At 40.0% G+C, this 19942-nt stretch overlaps 3 protein-coding genes across 7 annotated transcripts in view; 1 reads left to right on the top strand and 2 right to left on the bottom strand.

Annotated features, from left to right (window-relative positions):
* LOC115746805 overlaps positions 1-19942 on the bottom strand; it is a 959385-nt gene that overhangs the window by 142904 nt on the left and 796539 nt on the right. The gene's annotated exons all lie outside the window — the stretch shown is intronic.
* On the bottom strand, positions 11446-17049 carry LOC115746893 (zinc finger BED domain-containing protein RICESLEEPER 1-like). Of its 5 annotated transcripts, XM_048282082.1 has the most exons (3): positions 15947-16242; positions 14394-14565; positions 11446-14183 (listed from the first exon to the last, which is right to left on the bottom strand). In XM_048282082.1, the coding sequence occupies exon 3, from the start codon at positions 14158-14160 to the stop codon at positions 12169-12171; it is 1992 nt and encodes a 663-aa protein (XP_048138039.1). In that variant the 5' UTR covers positions 14161-14183; positions 14394-14565; positions 15947-16242; the 3' UTR covers positions 11446-12168. The 5 variants fall into 5 exon arrangements, with proteins under 5 accessions (XP_048138039.1, XP_048138042.1, XP_048138038.1 ...); XM_048282085.1 differs by lacking the exons at positions 14394-14565; positions 15947-16242 and adding an exon at positions 17033-17049; XM_048282081.1 differs by lacking the exon at positions 14394-14565.
* LOC115732021 (ATP-dependent DNA helicase PIF1-like) lies at positions 17345-18859 on the top strand. The gene has a single exon (XM_030662680.2). It carries the CDS (start codon positions 17345-17347, stop codon positions 18857-18859), a length of 1515 nt encoding a protein of 504 aa, XP_030518540.2.

Below are 19942 nucleotides of genomic sequence, written 5' to 3'. Positions count from 1 at the left end.
TTTTATTTTTTTCCCTCTTTTCTTTTGACATTTCAGATTCCAATTTTAGCTGCCTATTGATTGGTGTATGGGGAAAAGAGTGGGAGATCATTAAAGAGATCTTTGAAAGGAAGTGACCCTTAATGGTGTTGATGAGTGAGGCCATTGGGCCTTGCCCATGTTTCTTTCCACCTTCCATAGCGCTGGCATGGAGAAAGCCAAAAAAAAAAAAAACAAAAAAGAAGGGGTTTTAGTCAACTTTGGGAGCATCGCTAGCTATGGTGAGAATAGCAAAATTGGTCTGTAAAGTAGGTATGCTAAGTGATATAGTAGTGCTCCAAGCCAGCAGTTAATGTTTGGATAGTTGTGTCATCCTCCAAGGACAGTTTAAAATCACTCCGTATACCGATTTTAGGGAAAATTGTGTAAAAAGTCCTAAATCTATTGCACTTTTGCCAATTCAATCCTAAACCTTTTAAATTTGTGACAATTCAGTCCTAAACCTTTGTTTTGTGCCAATTCAATCCTAAATCTTTTGTATATTTGCCAATTCAATCCATTCGACAAACTTTGGCCGGCCGGCGCCGACATGGATGCCAACATATGCTGACATGGCAATTTTAATAATTTTTAAAATATTTCTAAATTCTTTAATTATTTTTTTCCTTTTCTTTCTTTTTTTTTTTCTCTTTTTATTGTTCATCTTCTTCCTTCTTGTTTCTTCACAAATCCCCACCGGCATCTTTCTCCAAAGGGGTTCCCGCCGGCGCCCGGCGCAACCAAACAAGGCCAACGCCGCCGCTATTGGGTGCGGCTTAGCCACCCATGGCGGGGTGAGGCTCGGGGTCAAATCTGGGCGAGACTCTTTTAGTTGAATTTGTATGCTTGGGTCATTAAGATTCATTGAAGAAGAGAGATAGGTTTTGGGCATTCTTGGTTCCTCATCTTTATTGAACTTCGAAGTCATTGATTCCTTAATCCGAGTCCTCCATGTCTTCTCCTTGCTGCATCCGAGTGTCAAATGACACCATCAAGACCCTTATCTCCGGACCGAATTGCCCAGATCCGGCGGCCCTCGAGCCTCGCCCGGCGGTGCTAGAGGCCGGTGAGAACCCCTCCGGAGAAAGATGCCGGTGAGGACCTTTGAAGAAACAATGAGGAAGAAGATGAACGGTAAAAAGGAAAAAAAAGAAAAAAAATAATAATTATAGAATTTAGAAAATGTTAAAAGATATTAAAATTGCCATGTCGGGCTCGACCAGCGTCCACGTCATTACCGGCCAGCCAAAGTTTGCCGGAGGGACTGAATTGGCAAAAATATAAAAGATTTAGGACTAAATTGACACAAATTTAAAAGGTTTATGACTGAATTGGTAAAATTAAAAGGTTTAGGACTAAATTGACAAAAGTACAATAAGTTTATGACCTTTTTTGATAAATTTCCCACCGAATTTATAAACGACTGCAGTGTACATAGCATTTCTTGTATTATTGTTTGATAATCTGATATGCAACAATGCCCCTTTAAGATATATTCTGCCAGTGATTCCCAATTGGATAAAATCTTTTTATCTCCCTTGCATATATAGTCACATAGTGTCTTGCTATGGAACAATATGTGCATGTACAGATTCGGTTAATGATATCATGGAGAAAACCAATGACAATACGTCTGAAAAACGAGTCAGAGGGCATAGATTTTATTCACAACCCAGTATGGATCTCTTTTTCTATTTTATGATAAGGAATGAAGCCTATGTTTGGTAGGCCAACTACGGGGAGAATGAGTCGAAACCTAAGCAGGTGATCTTGATACATGAATCTCTTTGCACTCAGTTGGTGCGACGGACCGAATCTGTATACCATACTTGTACACAGAATCCGCTTTCATTACTCCGAAATCCCCACCCATGCGATTGACCAGAACGAGTGACGCCCGCGCGATAACCTCTAGTGCCTTTTTGTTGTGAACTCAGTCAGGAAGTCTGACGTGGGTGGGGGGGTGACTACCATGTGAAGTCCTTGTTCACAGCACGTTCTTTGAGTTCATTAATGGCAGCAATGGAGGAGGCCCCTCTTTCAACCGTAGGACACGAGTGGGATCTTCCAACCTGCTTCGTCGCCCAAAAGTTTGATCTCGAAAGCTGAAGGTCCCTCCCTTTGTGTACAGGGTCAAGTCACATTTTTTTTTTTTTTCAGGTGGCTGCAACTCGAATCCAAAGCAGCAATTTGTCATCCATTCTCAAGTTCCTCATGACCACTGTACTGTTGTTCCTAATGGAGCATCCGAAAGTCAAGCGGCAACATTCTCTCCTGTCTAGCGCTTTCGAGGAACGAAGGGAGGGGATGGAGTTGGTAGTTACTAAACAAAGGGGAAGTAGTGAGTTTTCCTTCTTGCTTTCCAAAAATGAGTGATTTGAGAAATATTTTTAAAAAAATAATTTCTTATATCGCTTACAAAAATAAACAAATGAAAACAAATTCGCCTACGAAAATTGTTAGGCATAAGTTGTTATCGATGATGAAAACATTTTCTGTTGACTAATTTTTCTACACAATATAAGCAATCATTTTTTGGAAAGAGTTTTTAAAATTGCTTATTTTCTGCAAAACAAACACACCCTAGATTTAGAATTAATCTACATTAGACTCGAGAGCTTTATAATAATTTAGAGGGTGGACATAATAGCTTCATGTTTTTTGTGATAGCATAAATGATGTTATCGAGGAATAATATCCCTCCATTTTATTCATGCAACAATTGTTCCATCTTAGAGTTTAAAGTTTAGAGTTATATAATTGGCTGAGTGATACCACGTCACTGACACATGATATCACCCTACCATTTGGTATATTCTCACAATGTAATGGATCGAAAACCAATGAGGCATCCCAATTCATGTCATATGTATAAGATGACGGCACGTGTCACTGACATTTTAAAATTGAGTATATATGTTTAGAGGAACTACAAACTTACGGTCATCTTTTGGAAAAATTATCCAAAAAATCCTAAACTTATTGCGCTTTTGTCAATTCAGTCATATACCTTTTAATTTGATCAATTGAGTCCTAAAGAACTTCACCTTTCCTATATTAAGTCCATTAGGTCAATTTTGCCTAGAAATCGCCGACATCGTCATGTGAACAATTATTATTAACCTTTTAATATTATATTTTAAATTTTATATATTTATTCTTTTTTCTTTTTTAAAATTTCTTTTGTTTTCTTTCTTTACTTTTTTAAATTTCCTTCTTTTTTTCCTTTCTTTTTTTTTTTTTCTTTTTTCCTTTTCCCTTTGCCAGCCCTTGGCGAGGGTTGGCCTCGCCCGATCCGAAGGGCTTCCCTCTCTAACCCAAGCCCGAACATCCCTCATTCGAGGCTGGCAACCTCCCTTGGCCATTGACAATGCCTAGCAATGGCTAGCAGAAGGAAAAAGGGAAAAAAAAAAAAAAGAAAAAAAAGTAATTTATGAAAACTAAAGAAAATGTTGAAAAAATTTGAAAAAATTAAATATTATTAAAACTTATCCACGTCGGCACCAACTGTGCCACGTAGGATAGCCAGCGTCCACGTCATCCATTTCGATCAAAATTGGCCGACTAGACTTAATTGGCAAAACGTAAAAATGTTTAGGACTCAATTGGCAAAATTAAAAAAGGTTTAGGACTGAATTGCCAAAAATATAATAAATTTAGAAATTTTTGGACAATTTTCCCATCGTCCTACCCAACGGAAATGCTAAAAGAATAAGGTATCCTCGGACCATCCTAAGCCGGGAGGTTAATTTTCTTAGAGGAGCAAAAGTTATTTATTAAATACTTCAATCAATCTGTTGATTTGGCGGTCAATAACCAATGGGTGCCACTCCATTTATTCAATGCTCGTGTTTTTGCAAAAGATAATATTTTCTGATATCTTCACACACTATCATCAATAAATTGGTCTGTGGGGGATCTAGTCGACACGCAACTCAATCATGATTATTCTTCTCCCTTAGGCTAAAGTGGTGATGATACTTAACGAAAATTTTAGAGGCCATATGGTACTTCAAACGTTATGGCTACGTTTGTTTCGGGAAAAATGAATGATTTAGAAAACATTTTCTTAAAAGTACTTGCTTGTATAGCTCACATAAACGAATGAACAAAAATATTTTCACCATCCATAAAAAATTTTAGACATAAATTGTTGTTAATCATAAAAATATTTTCAATTAACTAATTATTTCAATTGATATAAGCGAACATTTTTAGGAAAAATATTTTCCAAACGACTCGTTTTTCGGGGAAACAAACGGACCCTAAATGACAAATGAAGAAATTTTCCCTCAATGAGCAAAAATAAATGATGACTCAGAGTCTCCATTGAAAAGAAAGGGAAAGCATGGGGTTGGAATGTTCATAGTTTTGACAGTTTAGGTGGAAATCTGATGCAAAATTAACTATGAAACCCTAAAAAGTGAACAAGGTCGTGAAAGCACGGGATAGTGACTAGCAAAATGGTAATAATCTCTAGCCTTGGAGTTGTCAAATACACATGTAATCACATCAATCAAATAGAATGGCAACAGAGGAAAACCCGCGAAATATTAGGAGCAGATCTGGTCATGAGTCCGGCAAGCTCCGATTCTTTCAAAAATGGGCATGCTTGGCCTCAATTTTTGCCGCTAGTATTATGGATTGGGCAGTTACCAGAAAAGTCCCCACTGCATCAATTCGGTCCTAAACCATTTGTTTGTTTGTTTTTTTTTTTTTTGCAAATTCAATCCTTAGCCTTTTCACATTCTATCAATCGAGTCCATCCGATCGCTTTTGGCGGAAATTGATGATGTGAATGTCAGCCGTCCTACGTGGCACTATCAGCATTGATGTAATTTTTTTGAATTTTTTTATTAATTTAATTCTGTCTTTTTCTCTTTTCTTTTTTTTTTATTGTTAAGGGTAGGCAGGAGGCCCCCAATCACTAGATGATACCCGACGACCTCCGCCGGCCACCGAGCAAAGGCCGTGAGTCCTCCCCTGTCGCAGTGAGGGTGCGCAAGGCCTTAGACGGTGGCCGGCGGCTTCTTGCCAACCCATAACAATAAAAGAAAAGGAGAAGAAAAAAGTACTAAAAATTACAAAATTTCACATCAGCACCGACAGTGCTATGTAGGAGGATCGATGGACTGTTGGTGCCATGTCATCAATTTTCGACGAAAATTGGGGACTCGATTGGCAAATTTGTTCCGAATTGGCATAATGTTCATGATTTTTTTGGTAATTTTATCCATATTGTACCTATACCAATTTAGTTCTAGATCTTTCAATTCTATCTTAAACTTGTGCACGAAATTCAAATTTAGTCCTTCCAATCTCCGAAAGTCCAATCATCGCATGTTGTCCTACATGGCACACTACCGTGTCAGCAATTTCCGGTGAGAATTGGCCGAAAGGTCTAGAATTGCATGCCACACAAAGATTTAGGAATAAATTGACAAAATCGAAAAGTTTAAAACTGAATTGCGAACGTAAAATAAGTTTAAGACTAATTGGACAATTTTCGCTCATGTTTTCTCATGACCGAGCTTGGGTGCTTAATCAGGCCAGCAAGTTCAAGCTTTGGTGCTCTAGGGCAAAGCCATGCAAAGTTCGAACATGCCCACCCCGCTCAATGATCTGATCAAACTAAAGTAATCACTAGTATAGAACTTACAATGCAACATTCAAATTCAAATTTATGTACCATCACGTATGAACCGTTTTCTCCCAAAAAATTTAAAGGCCTCAGGTAAAACCTATGAAGCACCGACACGTTGAGTAGCTCACTATGTCGGTGTTGGACACGGACACGCGGTCAATGCATGTCGGAGATCCAACTTGTGGTCAATGCCGGGGACACGCGAGTCAATGAGGAAGGAGGGTAGAGGGAGCGGAGATCTGGATGTCGGAAAGGAAGACGCCGCGCGGGGGGGGGGAGAGAAAGAGGAGGAAAAGGGCGCCTCCATCTCGAACCATGAGAGAGGGAGAGAGCTGGTGAAGAGCGAGTCGGTGGGAAAGGAGGGCTGGATAGCAGGGATCTGAAAAGGAGGGAGGCAGTGATGGAGCGAGGCCAGTGCCAGAGGATGGGCTTCGCGTGCGCAGACCACAGAGCGAGAGAGCTGCGGAGGAAAGGCGAGATAACCAAAATCACGGTAAGTCGTCTTGCTTCGTGAGACAGAGACGAAAGAGACCGTGCAGATCTCTGAGAATGAAAGATGAAAAGTTAAGCTTGGGAGTTGTAATCTGATCGCGTCATGCACAGGCCCTGTTTTCCAACGCAGCGACACATTGACTCTCTCTCTCTCTCTCTGGCTTTTTGATACGCTCAGAAGGGCTCCCTCCCCATCACCAACCCCAATAACCTTGGCCATCGTGTTCTCGTTTTAGGGAGAAAATCAAGCTTTTCGCTCCCAAAACCCTGGCCATCGTGTCATTTGCTCAGTACGTAGAACTTGTACGACAATAACTTAATGTTGACTAGACTTGGTGGGGGTGAGGTCAAGAGAGAAAAATTTATGAATATTTTTATTTAGAATTTTTCTTAAAAATATGCTAAGATTGTCGCATGCCTGAAAAAATAATTTTTCCTTGACACACATGTATATATAAATAAATATTTATTGTACAATGTGTTGCACCGTGTTGAAATTTTTTATTTTTTAGAAATGACGTATCGGCACGTCACGTCGTATCGTGTCTCGTGTCTTATGTTCGTGTCGGTGCTACTTGGGGTAAAATACCAACAATGTATATGCTAACATATTTATTGACTTTCTAAGAAAGAACTGTCTATTTGTTTTCATAAAGTACAAAGGTTCAAACCTTATAATCCCTAAGCATAGGACAAAAAAAGTACCTTGTCTTGTCCGCATCACACATAGAACTCGGGAGGTCCAAATGACAACCAGAGTACATGTACAAGAAAATGAAAATGCGTACAAGACGACGTGCTTGTACCATGTCATATGTCATGTCATGATGCAATATCAATTAAATTGTCAAGAGTGTATTGAAACACCTCATGGCATCAATCTTCCACTAACATAAAATCTATGGTTTTGCACAAGTAATTTCACTAGAGAAAGGAAAGAATTCTCTAGACAGAACTCCTCTACGGTGCCAAGAAAAGAATCCTGGCTTTTCCCCCAGCATATGCTTTGTCCCACATGCTTACCCTAATGTTGTGAAGTTCCTTCTAGCTATGCCCTAGCTAGACAACCGAGTTCCCCTAGCTAGACAACTGAGTTGGATCCACAGGCGATGACTTCTTGTATTCACCCTTTTAGAAATGATTTTTCACGAACTGCCATGCTCCATGCCTGGATATTTCAAGGTCCTCTCTCGACCCCTTCGGCCATGGCTCGTAGCTCGTGCCTTCAATGATGGGGCCAAGGTTCTGCACCAATCATCGCAAGGGGAAAATCACTGAGGAACAGTGTTGTGGTGAGGACCACATTTGGGGAAGTACTGGAGTACTCTTGGTTCATGCACGAGAGAGAGAGAGAGCTTTAGATAGATGACACATGGAGAATGTTGTTTGGGAAGTGAACTATCAAGGAGCCATGTCTCCCCCAAAAGCGTGATTGGATTCTATCCCATCTTGATGACCCTTAGACCTTGAACATCATCCACCCGAATGTATACATAGTCATTGTGTTTGGATAATCCATAGAAAACCTAAGGTTAATAAACCACAAAAAAAAAATAATAAGAAGAAGAAGAAGATTGGTAGTCTCATGGAATAGTTGATAATTTTGGCGCACTAGTAAGAAAACGTAAGTAAAAGTTAGCAGATGATAAGATACATTTCTTAGTGTCAAAAATAAAAGAAGTCAGCAATTTAGAAATCAATATTGATAACTAACTAAAATAAGAGTCGGTAACATTAAACTGATTGATAACTTAATTGGATAAAATTTGGTAATCACACTAATCAATGTCAGAAATTTCACAAAAAGAAATCAATAATTTTGATAAGTTGATAAGTAAGACATAACGGAAACTTTAAATTGGTAAATTTAAGAAAACAAGGATAAATGAAAGTAAGGAGCTGAAATTACAGTTGGTAACGGAAAATCAATTAATAAACTAATTAGAGAAATGTCGATAAATCACAAAAAAAAAAGGTTTGTAATTTCATAAAATAAATAGAATCTATAAGCTACCGACGAACAGGTAAATAAAAGTTAATGATTAATGTTATAAGAGAAGTTTATATATTACAAATGAGACAAGTTGGAGATTTTAAAAAAAATCATCGGTAACTAACTTAGATAAGTGTTGGTAACTTAATCCAAAATAAGATAGTAATCACTCTAATTGAAGTTAGTAATTTCTACAAAACAGTTGGCAAACAAGGAAAAAAAAAAGTGGTAACTCAATAGACATTGGTAAAATAAACAAATAAACTAGTTGGTAACACAAACAAATGTAAGTAAGCAATCCAAATGAAAGTTGGTCACGCAAAACTTGTTCATAGCTTAATTGGATATAGGTCGGTAAGCTACTAAAAAAGAAGTTGTTAATTCTATGTGGTGAATTTAAGACGGTAAGAAAGATAAATAAAAGTTTGTAAAAGATAAGAGAAACTTTTCTTTTTGTCAGAAATAAAAGGAATTGGTTATTAAAAAAAATGCAATTAAATGTCGATAACTAAATTAAATTAATTGATAATTTAATTGGAGAAAAGTTGATAATCAATCTAATTATAGTATTTCTAAAAAGAGTCGGTAAATTTAACGAGTTGGTAAATAAGACATATAAAAGTTGACAATCAATTGAAATGAGAGATGGTAAACCAAAACTAGTTGGAAACCTAATGCGAAATAACCAGTAAGTCACACAAATAAAAGTTGGTAAATCAAAGGCCGCTTTCAAGAATGACAGATAAAAGTTGGTAAACAATAACAAAAACTGATAGATTTAGTAATAAATTAAATAAATATTAGTATGTAATTCAATAGCAAGTTGGTAACCTAAAACAAGTTAGTATTTTAATTGGGAAAAAAGTTGGTGCATCATTCAAATAAAGATTGGTATAATCACATAAGGTTGATATAATTAAAGAGTTGGTAAGAAAGACAAATAAAAATCAGTAAAAAAATTAAAAGCAGAAGTTGATAGTTCGTTTTTTGTCGAAAAAGTTGATAATCACACAAAAGTATCGTAAGGAACTAACAAACTACTTAAAAATAAGGTGACCTGGAAACTTTTTCTAACAACAGTTTTCTAACACTTAGGTTTAACGGTGTGAAGTCGTACTAAAACTTACTGCTTTGGGTGTTCCGACTTGAGAGTTTTGAGGGAAAATTTTCAAATAAAAGTAGTGACATCATTTTCTCAAATAAAAGAGTGGAAATGGACTTTGTTTCAAATAAGGGTCCGAAATGGCCAAATCATCTCAAATAAAAACTTACGGCCGGCTGGCAAGCATGTAATTATTCCAGCCATCGGAGAAGGGGTATTTTAGTAAAAAAATTTAAATATATTTTTCTATTTCTTTTACTTTACTTTACTTTTACTTTTTCTTTTTCTTTTTCCCTCTTCCCTCCCCCAAGCGGAGGTTGTTGGCCTTAGGCGATAACCATCCTTAAGGGCTACCCTAGCCCGAGGGTAGCCCTTGCCCGAGCCCGGCAAAAGGAAGAGGGAAAAAAAAGAGGAAAAAGGCAAGAAAAAAGGGAAAAAAAAAAATGATGGAATTGCCCTTTGACCGGTTAGGTCAGGCTTTTTTTTAAGACCGATATGGCCACTTCCGATTATTATTTGAAGTTCGGACCCTCATTTGAAATTTTCTCTAGTTTTAATTTGTGTTTTGTGTTTAAGCTTTCTTCAAATTGTGTGCATTATGCAATGTCGGGGATCACTTCCAAATCAAAACGAAGCAAGAAAATCTTCAAGAAAAGTATGTAAACTGCCTATGTGTACAATTGATGCATCGGAAATCTTGGAAGTTCGTACCTTAGGGCCTGTTGGTAACACTCATGTTTATTTGATTTTATTCTTTTGTTCTTGGGAACAGAAAAAGAAAAAAATTATTTGGTAACATTAGTTAATTTTTATGTTCTTAGGAACAAATCGGTGACCATGGAATAGATTTAGAATAAAAATAAAAAAAAAAAAATCCACTTCTTAGTTCACACAAAGATAATTAGAAAAAAATCATCTCTACTCAGAAATGGTTATCCGGAAGAAAATTATTACCAAACAAGCCCTTAGGTTTTTTTTTTGCTTTTTTTGGTCAACAGCCGCTTAGTGATGTAGAAATTATTACCCAAAATAGAATTGTTACCAAATAGGGCCGTATTTTTTATTTTTTTTGTTCAAAAAATTGGCGCTTAGTGACTAGAGGGTCATAATACCGAAAATGTTGCTCTCCCAAAATAAATTCTGCAAAATTAGGGAACTCATGAAGATGTAATCATTGATTACCAATTCACATAGCACGAAAATTCCAAAGTAAATAGATTAGTCTATAATCAGGTGCGCAACAGCTCTGTATCATTGGATTTCGCCTAAATACTATAACCGATAGGTCCATGCATGACCTTTTTTTTTTTTTTTTAGACATGCATGATTTTTGTTAGAATACTTAAATATGAAACTAAGTTTTCATCCAACACCTTAAGTTTTTAAAACAGATCAGAACATGAGGTCCTAAATTTGAATCTTTTTAAACTCGTATTTACATCCTCAATGAAATATTTCCACATTGGCACTAAGTAAAAAGACCAAATTGAGTATGAAAGGGAGTGTTTGAATACTTAAATATGATCAAGGTAGCCCATAGGAATGGCAGCACGTATTATCCAATTTCCTCTGTAGAAAGATTGATTCTTACCGAGTAATGAACAAGCGGCGTTGAGAGCACAACCTATAACATTGCGGATGACAGTCCGATCACACACTTCCTCGAAATTTTTACCATGTCACGACGTCGGTATAGCTTTGGCTGCCAATTTGTCTAGGACAATCCCATTAATCACGGAAGAAATCATTAGGATGGGAAAAAAACAGAAAAGCTTGAAGAGGAATTGGATGCGTGCTGGAGAATTCGCTACCACGCAAGTAGTGGACAAGCAAAGTGATTCGGCTGATTCTACTTTTTAAAAGTTTTAGGATTTTTTTTTATTTTTGTTGGTCCAAAAAAGGTTTTAGGATTCAAATTGCATTTTTGTTGCAAATTTTGAGATTTGATTGCATTTGTGTGACAAGAGTTAAGATTTAATTACACTTTTTGAATATTTTTATAATTAAATTGTACTTTTTTGATATATTTTAGGACTTTTAATACATTTATCTTTTAATAATATTAATAAATACTAATAACAAATGATGATAGGAATAAAATTTGGAAGGGAGGGGATGGGAGAAAAAGGGGGAGGGGGACCAGGAATGCAACCCAAGTTGGGCCCGTGTCACGAATGACGGTGAAAGATGCCCGAATTGAATGCAATTACCTAATTCCATAAATGCCCGATCATACATACCCCGTCACCATCACTCCATCTAATCAAAAAATTTGCAGGACAAGAACAAAGAGGACCAGAAGCATTTCTGTCCCGCACTTTGAGTTTCATTCAATGCCGATGTAGAATCACCGTACGACACTGGTCTAAGTTCCGTGTCTTCTTTTGTAGTATGAGTCATAACTTAGTCAATTCTTGGACCTCCAAAACTTTGGACTAAAGCCAGTACTACCACGCCACGGTATTCCCATGATCCTGTCTGTGTTCCAAGTAATTGGACCTTTGCCATACTGGTCCAAGCAAAGAGAATCTTAATCTTGTTTACCCCACAGAATTATTGACAAAGTGGGGGACACCATAATCTCTCCCAGATGTCCTCTCTCGAAGCTGCAGCTGATCCACCGATTTGACCCCTCGAATATGCTCCAATATAAGCCAACGCCTATAGTTTGATTGATCGAGCAAGCTATGGTTTCAGACGCAGAACAGAGCAAAGCCCAGCCCAAAGAAATACGAGCCTGGGCATATCGGTATCGAGAGAGAGTTGAATTTGGTGAGACCATCCGTCGGTTACTAGGAGCATCCCGAAGATGTCCCAGCAGCATAATTGGTAACTTGCATTTTGATTAAATCAACAGCTAGATACAAAATCTCGGTGCGAAACGAGACGGACACCAAGTGTGTTTTACCTAAATTAGTATCAGCCCTCTAGTTCGCTTCTTATCCAGTCTTGGGAACACATCAGCGCTTGCAAGGTCGCTGCGCTGAGAGAACTGCGGTCCCGGTCAAGCACCTTGCCACCCATGTCGAACGCCGACTCCGAGAGGACTCTCGACATAGGAGCACCGAGCACATTTCGTGCCATCATGGACAATATGGGATACCTCGGGGTGTGAACTTTCCACCAGTTCAGCACGTTGAAATCAACATTCCGAGGAAAGAGAGGCTCCTCCAAGTACTTGTCCAAATCAGTTTTCGTGCCGTCGCTCTGAGACGTTTCGTCAATGAACTTATCGAACCCGACCAGCCTATCCTTCACGTCGTTCCCAGGACCCGACAAGCTCCTGCTACCGCCACAGACTTGCCATGCCTGACCATGATGAAGAGTGGATAATGGAGAGCCGACAGAGTGTTCGTTGTAAAGCGCCTTGATTTGGCTGGATATCTCATCGATGCGTTCAAGGGAAGTACTTCCATAGATTTGGGGGAAGTAATACTCTACCAACTTCATCTTAAACCGAGGGTCCAAGAAGGCCGCGACAGCTAGTCCTAAACTACATTTATCCCAGTACTCGTCAAATTTGCTTCTCATCTTTAAGGCCAGAGAACTGATGTAATCATCTGAACTCTTACACCAACCTATCAACTTCAAATGAATATCGCATATCAGAGGGAAGTATATATTTGCAGTCGCGTATCTGCTTCGGGAGAAATCATTCATAATCTCCAGAAAGACATTCAAGAAACCGGTAACAGCGCCGGCTCTCTCCCACTCCACATCAGAAGGACAAACCGTGAATAGCCGGTCCTCTTCCCTCAGAAGAGAAAATGCGCTCTTGTACTCCAAGGCAACCTCAAGCATCCTGTAAGTCGAGTCCCATCTGGAGCTGTTATCGAGAGTTAAGCACTTTTCAGTATCAATGCTTTCTTGTTGGGCCAGCTTGTTGAACTTCTCTAACATTGCTTGTGAACTTTTGAGGTACCGAATACTTTCCCTAATTTTGTGAATTACCTCCCCTAGCGATTCCAAGGTATCCCAAACCATCTGATTGAGAACAGTAGCCACACATCGCACTTCAAAAAGTTGGCCATTACCATAAAGAAACCTGTTCTGTGATAGACGATCTCTGATTCTGAGAACAAAGAAGTCAGAGGAAGAACCGTCAAAAGTCATGGAAAACAATTTACGGTCGATGTCCCAATCCATGAGACAAGTCATGATGACATCTGCTTGCATGTCATCCGTGTGAGAAGAGTCCACCGACACAAAATTCAGTATCTTCTTCTTCAGCTGCCAAGATTCATCTATGAAATATGCGGCCAAACAGAAGTATCGAACATCACCAGCACCAGCCCAAGCATCAATACTGAGGCTAATTCTTCCAGGCAATTTATCCAAGACCTCAAAAACCTTTTGCTTCTCTTTTTCGTAGATTTCCAAGCAGTCAGCCTCTATTTTATTCACTGTCACAAGCTCAAAAAGCGGCTGCAAATTCTTGACAAACACCTTGAACCCCACATCCTCAACCATATTCAGTGGATAGCCATGTATAATGATCATACGCGCAAGATCAAACTGGCTTCTCCTTTGATCGTAGTTACTGCCCACAGTCACCGCATTTGCATTATCATCCTTCATGTGGTCGGAATCAAATTTGATATTCACAAGGTTCAGCCCTTCATCCTTTTTTTGCTCTTGATTAAAACTGAAATTTGAAATTGCAAGCGGTCGCTCCCTTTTTCTTTCCCTTGCCGGAATGAGTTGAGTGATATCATGACTAGATCTTCTCTGACACCTGATCAAATGATTTCTCAAATGAGAAGTACCACTAGTACTCGAGCCACTCAGTCTCTTTTTACAGTGCCTACATATAGCCACACAGATATCACCTTTCTTGACTCTATCAAAGTCGTTCCAGACAACTGATTTTAATCTGCTTGAGTTAATTATGACTGCATCTGATAAGTCCATCGCATATACTTAAGTTGAATAACCTGCGGATGGAAATAGAAAGAAGTCAATCCCTCGAAAGAAGTTTGATAAATAGGAAAGGAAGATTGAATCACCTAGCCGAATTCCACCAAGCAAACAATTCAAACATGACCAAGAATTCATGAAATACAGTGCCTCTACCTCAAGAATTATGAGAGTTCATGCATTTCTCAAGACTTTGGATTTGCATTCAGTAGGACTTTTCTATTTACCTTCAACATCTCTAATGTTGCACAAAGCAGATGTTAGAGACAAAATCAGTTTCATCTCGAGCATAAGCAAATGACATCAGCAAAAATGACTTGACATATGCTAGCATCCTCGTATGCCATCAAATTGATTTATCACCGATAGGGTGGTGTAGGGGAAGTGCATAAGTAAAGGCTGAAGCAAAACAGACCACTTTGTCATGCAGAGTAATAAAGCAAGTGAAACGTAAGTTATCTACCAAAATCAGAGCAGATTCCAAGTTAATCATTAATTTGTCTATACAGGCTGGAAGGTCTTTCACTAAAATCAATATTCTGATCAGTTAGCAGTAAAGGTAAAACAAACCAAGTATTCAAAAGAAATTTGAAGAGGAGACCAGACTGTAAATTGTAATTGGTCATCGATACAAAACATGCATTCTAAAAAAAGGACCAGAAAGGAAGTTCAGACCCTAGAAGTTGCATACTTGATAAGACATGAATTCCAAGTTCTACTACAGCTATGATAGCGCCGGAATGAACCAGTTGCTTTTTTTTTGTATGGTTTAGACAGAGACAGATTGGGTCCAAGCAACTACTGGTACACCAGCTAACAACCTCAGAGAAAGACTAGTTTCGAATGAAAATCCGCACGTGACTTTGCTCCCTCATACAGATTCCGCATCTTGCAAGTCCAGCTATGATTTAGCAGGCATTGACTGCCCCTGAAAAGCAGTATGAATAAGAAGACGCATGCCATCCCAACTTTTCCGGCGTTTAAAGTGCAGAGGGTAAAGGCCTTTGGCAGATATTACTTCTTCATCGACTGACGTTCTTTTCGTGAAATCAGTTTAACCAAACAGATAAATCCGGACCAATCTAGGACCCAACGAATGTTACTTCCTGCTTAATGATCTGAACACTGGAAGAGTTTATACCATCCTCTAAAGAAAAGACGCTGAAACTAAAGGTGCCATCATGTTCAAATCATCATTGCATCGCCCGTTGGTCTATCTCAACCGAAACGTAGACTCGCTTCCTACTTCACTCGGTGATAAACTGTAAACTGACACCAACAACGTAGGAACGACGGAGCAACGGAAGATGCACAAAACATTCACGACAAGCTGCACGTTTCGTTCCCCTGCCGAACAAACGTTAAGAGAAACCGCCAACAAACACCCAATACGAAAGCGCCAGGAAGCACGCACGGGGGAGGAAGGAAGGAAGGAAGGAAGGACCGAGACGGGTCAGAAGATCCGAAACCCGTCGCCAGCACCAACCAGCTCAGGAAACACACCCGGCACGCGCGAAGATCCGGGTCGGGTTAAGACAGACCATTTATAGCGGAACCCTATATGGGTTTCGGATCGGGAGTGGGACGCAGGTCGAGTCAAGTTGCCCAGAACCCGACCGCGCTCCACAAAAAGGAAAAAAGAAGGAAAAAAAAAAAAAACGACAGAGACGACCCGATTAGGTTTTCGGGGCTCGGGTAGGGCGAAAGACGAAAGCTTTCGCGGCACGAAGCGCAGCCATGAAAGGGAGGAGGAGGAGGAGGGGCCGAGGGGACGACTTACGTGGGCGCGAAGTGAACTGGAGATGGAGGAAGCTCCGGTTGCGATCGGGTACTGCGAGCGGGGCCTTTATCGAGGTGACGATGTGAATTTAGGGTTTACGCCATCGACGCTTGAGATAGAGACAGAGAGAGAGAGAGAGAGAGAGAGAGATGGATTTTGGGGGTGAATCCGGTGGGGAGCCGCGCAACGGAGCGCGGAGGAGACGAAGCGCGAACTTTTTCACCTTATTTTTCGCCCTCTTTATTTTCTTTTTCTTTTTTTCACCAGATTGGATTTTTTTAAAAAAGAATAAAGATATTTTCCAATGCTCAAAAAAAGAAAGAAAAAAAAAACCAGGAGTAAGTTTCAATTTTTCTTTATTCAACGTTGATACCTTGATTCGATGCTCGTTACAACAAGTCTCGCAAATTTTAATTATCAAACAGGTGATATTAGAGTGTTTTCAAAACGGCTCTGATAATCGGTTGAGAATAATTCAAAGAAGAGATCACATGGAGCGCTCATAGAATTCTCGTTCCTCCTAAAAAAATTTCAAAAGTCGTTCTTCTTTTTTTAGATTTTTATTCGCCAAAACTACATAAAAAAGCCAAAAAAACGTTTTAGCGGCCAATATTGGGTTCATGATATGTCTCATTGTGAATTCATAAAATAATTTAGTGTGATTCGTCCAACACACTTCCCCAATTGATATAAGCTGGGCACAAAAGCAAAACGATAACCTATTTCGAAAATATATATATTCGACTTTGTACGACTCAAGAGATTAATCATCTTTTTCTTAGATCGACTCAATAAATAGGAAAAAGCTTAAATAAGTTTTGCAATTAATGTACTTTAAGTGGAGTCGAATCATTATGCAGTGCTGGCATGCAAAATTTATCTGGAGAACACTTTTTAGAAAATGATAACTGTTATAGTTTGCAAAAATAAATAAATAAAATACTTTTGAATATTTACGAAAATGTTTTGACTATAAATTATAGTTGATATTAAAAATATTATTATTATTAATAAATTGTTTAAAAAATACGTTCAAAAAAATATTTATTATTTTCCTTGAGACGAGCGGAGCCGAAGATCACTGACGAAATTAGCACTGGCTGGAATCTGGATGGAGCAACCCGATGCGTGCCGTTCTTCAAGATTTGGCCTCTCGGTCTTCTCCAATGGCGACTCTCTCATTGCACTCGCCCTTTCGCATCATGAACTGCAGGATTTTCATCTTTTCTCGGGAAGCTATCCTCGCCCCGTCGGTATGAAATTCTCGTCCTCTCTTTTGCCCTGCGATTTCGTAGTAGCGTTCCTTTCGATAATGCCGAGTTAGCTTTCAGATTTTTCTTGGGTTTAAGTTCTTGAAGAAACCCAGTAAAGAAACGGGTTTTAGTGAGGGCCTGCGAGATGGGGACGAGGGCTTTTGCGATGTTGAAGTGTGCTTATAGGAATTACAGTGGCAAAAGTGCGGCGTACCCTAGAAAATCCACTGTAGGCGTGGAGTTGCACGAGGCCGGGAACAAGAAGAACCGCCCGAAAAGCTCAAGGACCAGGGCTAGTCCTTTGGAATGGACTGAGGAACAGACCCGAATCATATCGGCCGTTTCTGGTGGCCGATCGGTCTTTATCGCCGGGTCGGCCGGCACCGGGAAGACAGCTTTGCTTAAGCATATCATCAAGTTGTTGAAGGATTCGTTGGGCCGGTCTACAGTTTTCGTAACCGCGTCCACCGGAGTTGCCGCTTGTGCGCTTCGCGGGCAAACCTTGCACTCCTTTGCAGGCATCAAGAACCCTGGTCGTGAAGCTTCCGCTTTGGACATTTATATGGACAAGAAGGCCTGTAAGAGGTGGAGAAAGGTTCGAGCCCTGTTCATAGATGAGATTAGTATGGTAGATGGCGAGCTGTTCGACAATCTTGAATGTATTGCTAGAGAGCTTCGGGAATCGGGCGAGACTTGGGGAGGAATCCAGCTCATTGCGACTGGGGACTTTTTGCAGCTGCCGCCGATACCCAGAAAGGGGAATTGCTTGTCGAGTAAACAATTTGCATTTGAAGCAGACTGTTGGCAATCAAGCTTTGACTTGCAAATTGAGCTTACCAAAGTGTTCAGGCAATCGGATGAAAGACTCGTTAAGGTGCTTCAGGGTATAAGGAAAGGAGAGATCAGTCCTGACGACTGGGAATTCCTGGAACAATCTTGTGCTACCGATGAGCCGGATCCTTCTGTTGTTCGACTGTATCCACGGAATGAAGATGTCAATGAGGTGAACAATTATAAAATTGAAGAGTTGGCAGCAGAGGGTTATGTCTTTTCAGCAGCTGATAGTGGCAGTGATCCTTGGAAGAGGCAACTCAAACGTGGTATGGCACCTGATGAGATTTTTCTCTGCAAAGGTGCGAGGGTGATGCTGATAAAGAACAAAAACACTTCGCGTGGACTTGTGAACGGTGCTGTTGGTACAGTCGTTGGATTTGTGAAGCCGGAGGATATGGTTGTCTCTGACCTATGTTGCGAGGGTATCTTGCCGATGGTGAAGTTTGATTCTGGTAGGACAGTGGTTATCGAGCCGGAAACATGGTACGTGGTGGATGGAGATTCCGTGGTTGCTCAGAGGAAGCAGATTCCCCTCATATTGGCTTGGGCTCTAAGCATTCACAAGTGTCAGGGCATGAGCCTTGACAGTCTCCATACCGATCTAACTAGAAGTTTCGGGTATGGGATGGTTTATGTGGCTCTCTCCCGAGTGAGAAGCTTGAGCGGGCTCCATTTATCAGGTTTCGATCCTACCATCATCAAGGCAAACCCGAAAGCGCTCGAGTTTTATCAACGTTTAGCTCATCAATGCGACAAAAGGAGCAAGGATGATGGCTCGAGCGAGGAAGAACATAATTGCAGTGACTCAGTTGATAGCTCTTCCTGAGTTTCAGTTGTCCAGCCAGAGGAGAAAACCGGTTCCTTCCACATCTCGAGTGGAACGCATCTTTCTGAGATCTTTTCCGTCCTGGAAAGTGTTTGTTACAGTCCAGTCAAATTGGACAAAGCATACATATATGGTGCAAGCATTTCCAGCGGGGAGTAGATGTGGTGGAGGACTGCCTTCTAGTTCTGCATCCTATTGCGGACGTTGCGTAAGAGCCGTTTGGCTTCTTTCTTGAATTAGCTTCTGAACAAGAAAAAACTTGCACCGAAGCACGATGCAAAGACTCCAGGGTCCAGTTGCGGGTTTGCTCCATGGTGAAAACAAGGCTACACCAAACAAAAAGCTTCTATTGGCAAAACTCATTGCTATACCAGCCCCTGAACTTTGCCTAGATCCGTCGCAGCCCAATAATTGTCTGGTGAGCGATGTGAAGGGGTGCTTGTATTTGTCAACTAGGTAAAGTCAGTTGATCTGTGCTTTCTTCAGGCGCGAAATTGGAGAATAGAGAACTGAATTTTGAGCTGGAGAGTGTGAAGCATTGTAGCTCGATTGATATGAGGAATTCGAAGAATTCTTTCACATTCGACTGTGCCGATATTCTTTCTTTTGGTGGGGCGACATTCGATTCCTTCCTACATCCGTTCATTTCGAACTTCGCATCAGGTGCATCTTTATATGCTGCACAATGTATCCATGGCGCATTGATGAACTAACTTTGAGAATCATAATTACCGTACACTAGTCCTCCGCTTGAACTCAATGAGTAAAGGTCATGAGTTTGAATCTCATAGTTCTTCACTCGGATGGTTCAATAGACTACTTGGATCGTTCACCTCTGCACATAATGCACTATGCTTTCCAATACAAGTCTATTGCAAATCCAAATCAAGCCTTGACCTGACCTCTTAAGTCTAGTTCGTGTACTATGATACCTCGACTTGACTTGATTCGATTGTTCTGAACAGGAAAAAGTTGATAATATGCACCAACAGATTATCGATCATAGTATTAACTCCCATTCAGGTTCGCATTGTACGCCGAACACTTGGCCTCTTATTAATAACCAATCAGAGTATTAGGGAG

The sequence above is a fragment of the Rhodamnia argentea genome, chromosome 7, assembly GCF_020921035.1.
Source record: "Rhodamnia argentea isolate NSW1041297 chromosome 7, ASM2092103v1, whole genome shotgun sequence".
Classification (NCBI taxonomy): domain Eukaryota; kingdom Viridiplantae; phylum Streptophyta; class Magnoliopsida; order Myrtales; family Myrtaceae; genus Rhodamnia; species Rhodamnia argentea.
The sequence above is the reverse complement of the archived record's forward strand: the minus strand, read 5'-3'. Positions and strand labels throughout refer to the sequence as shown.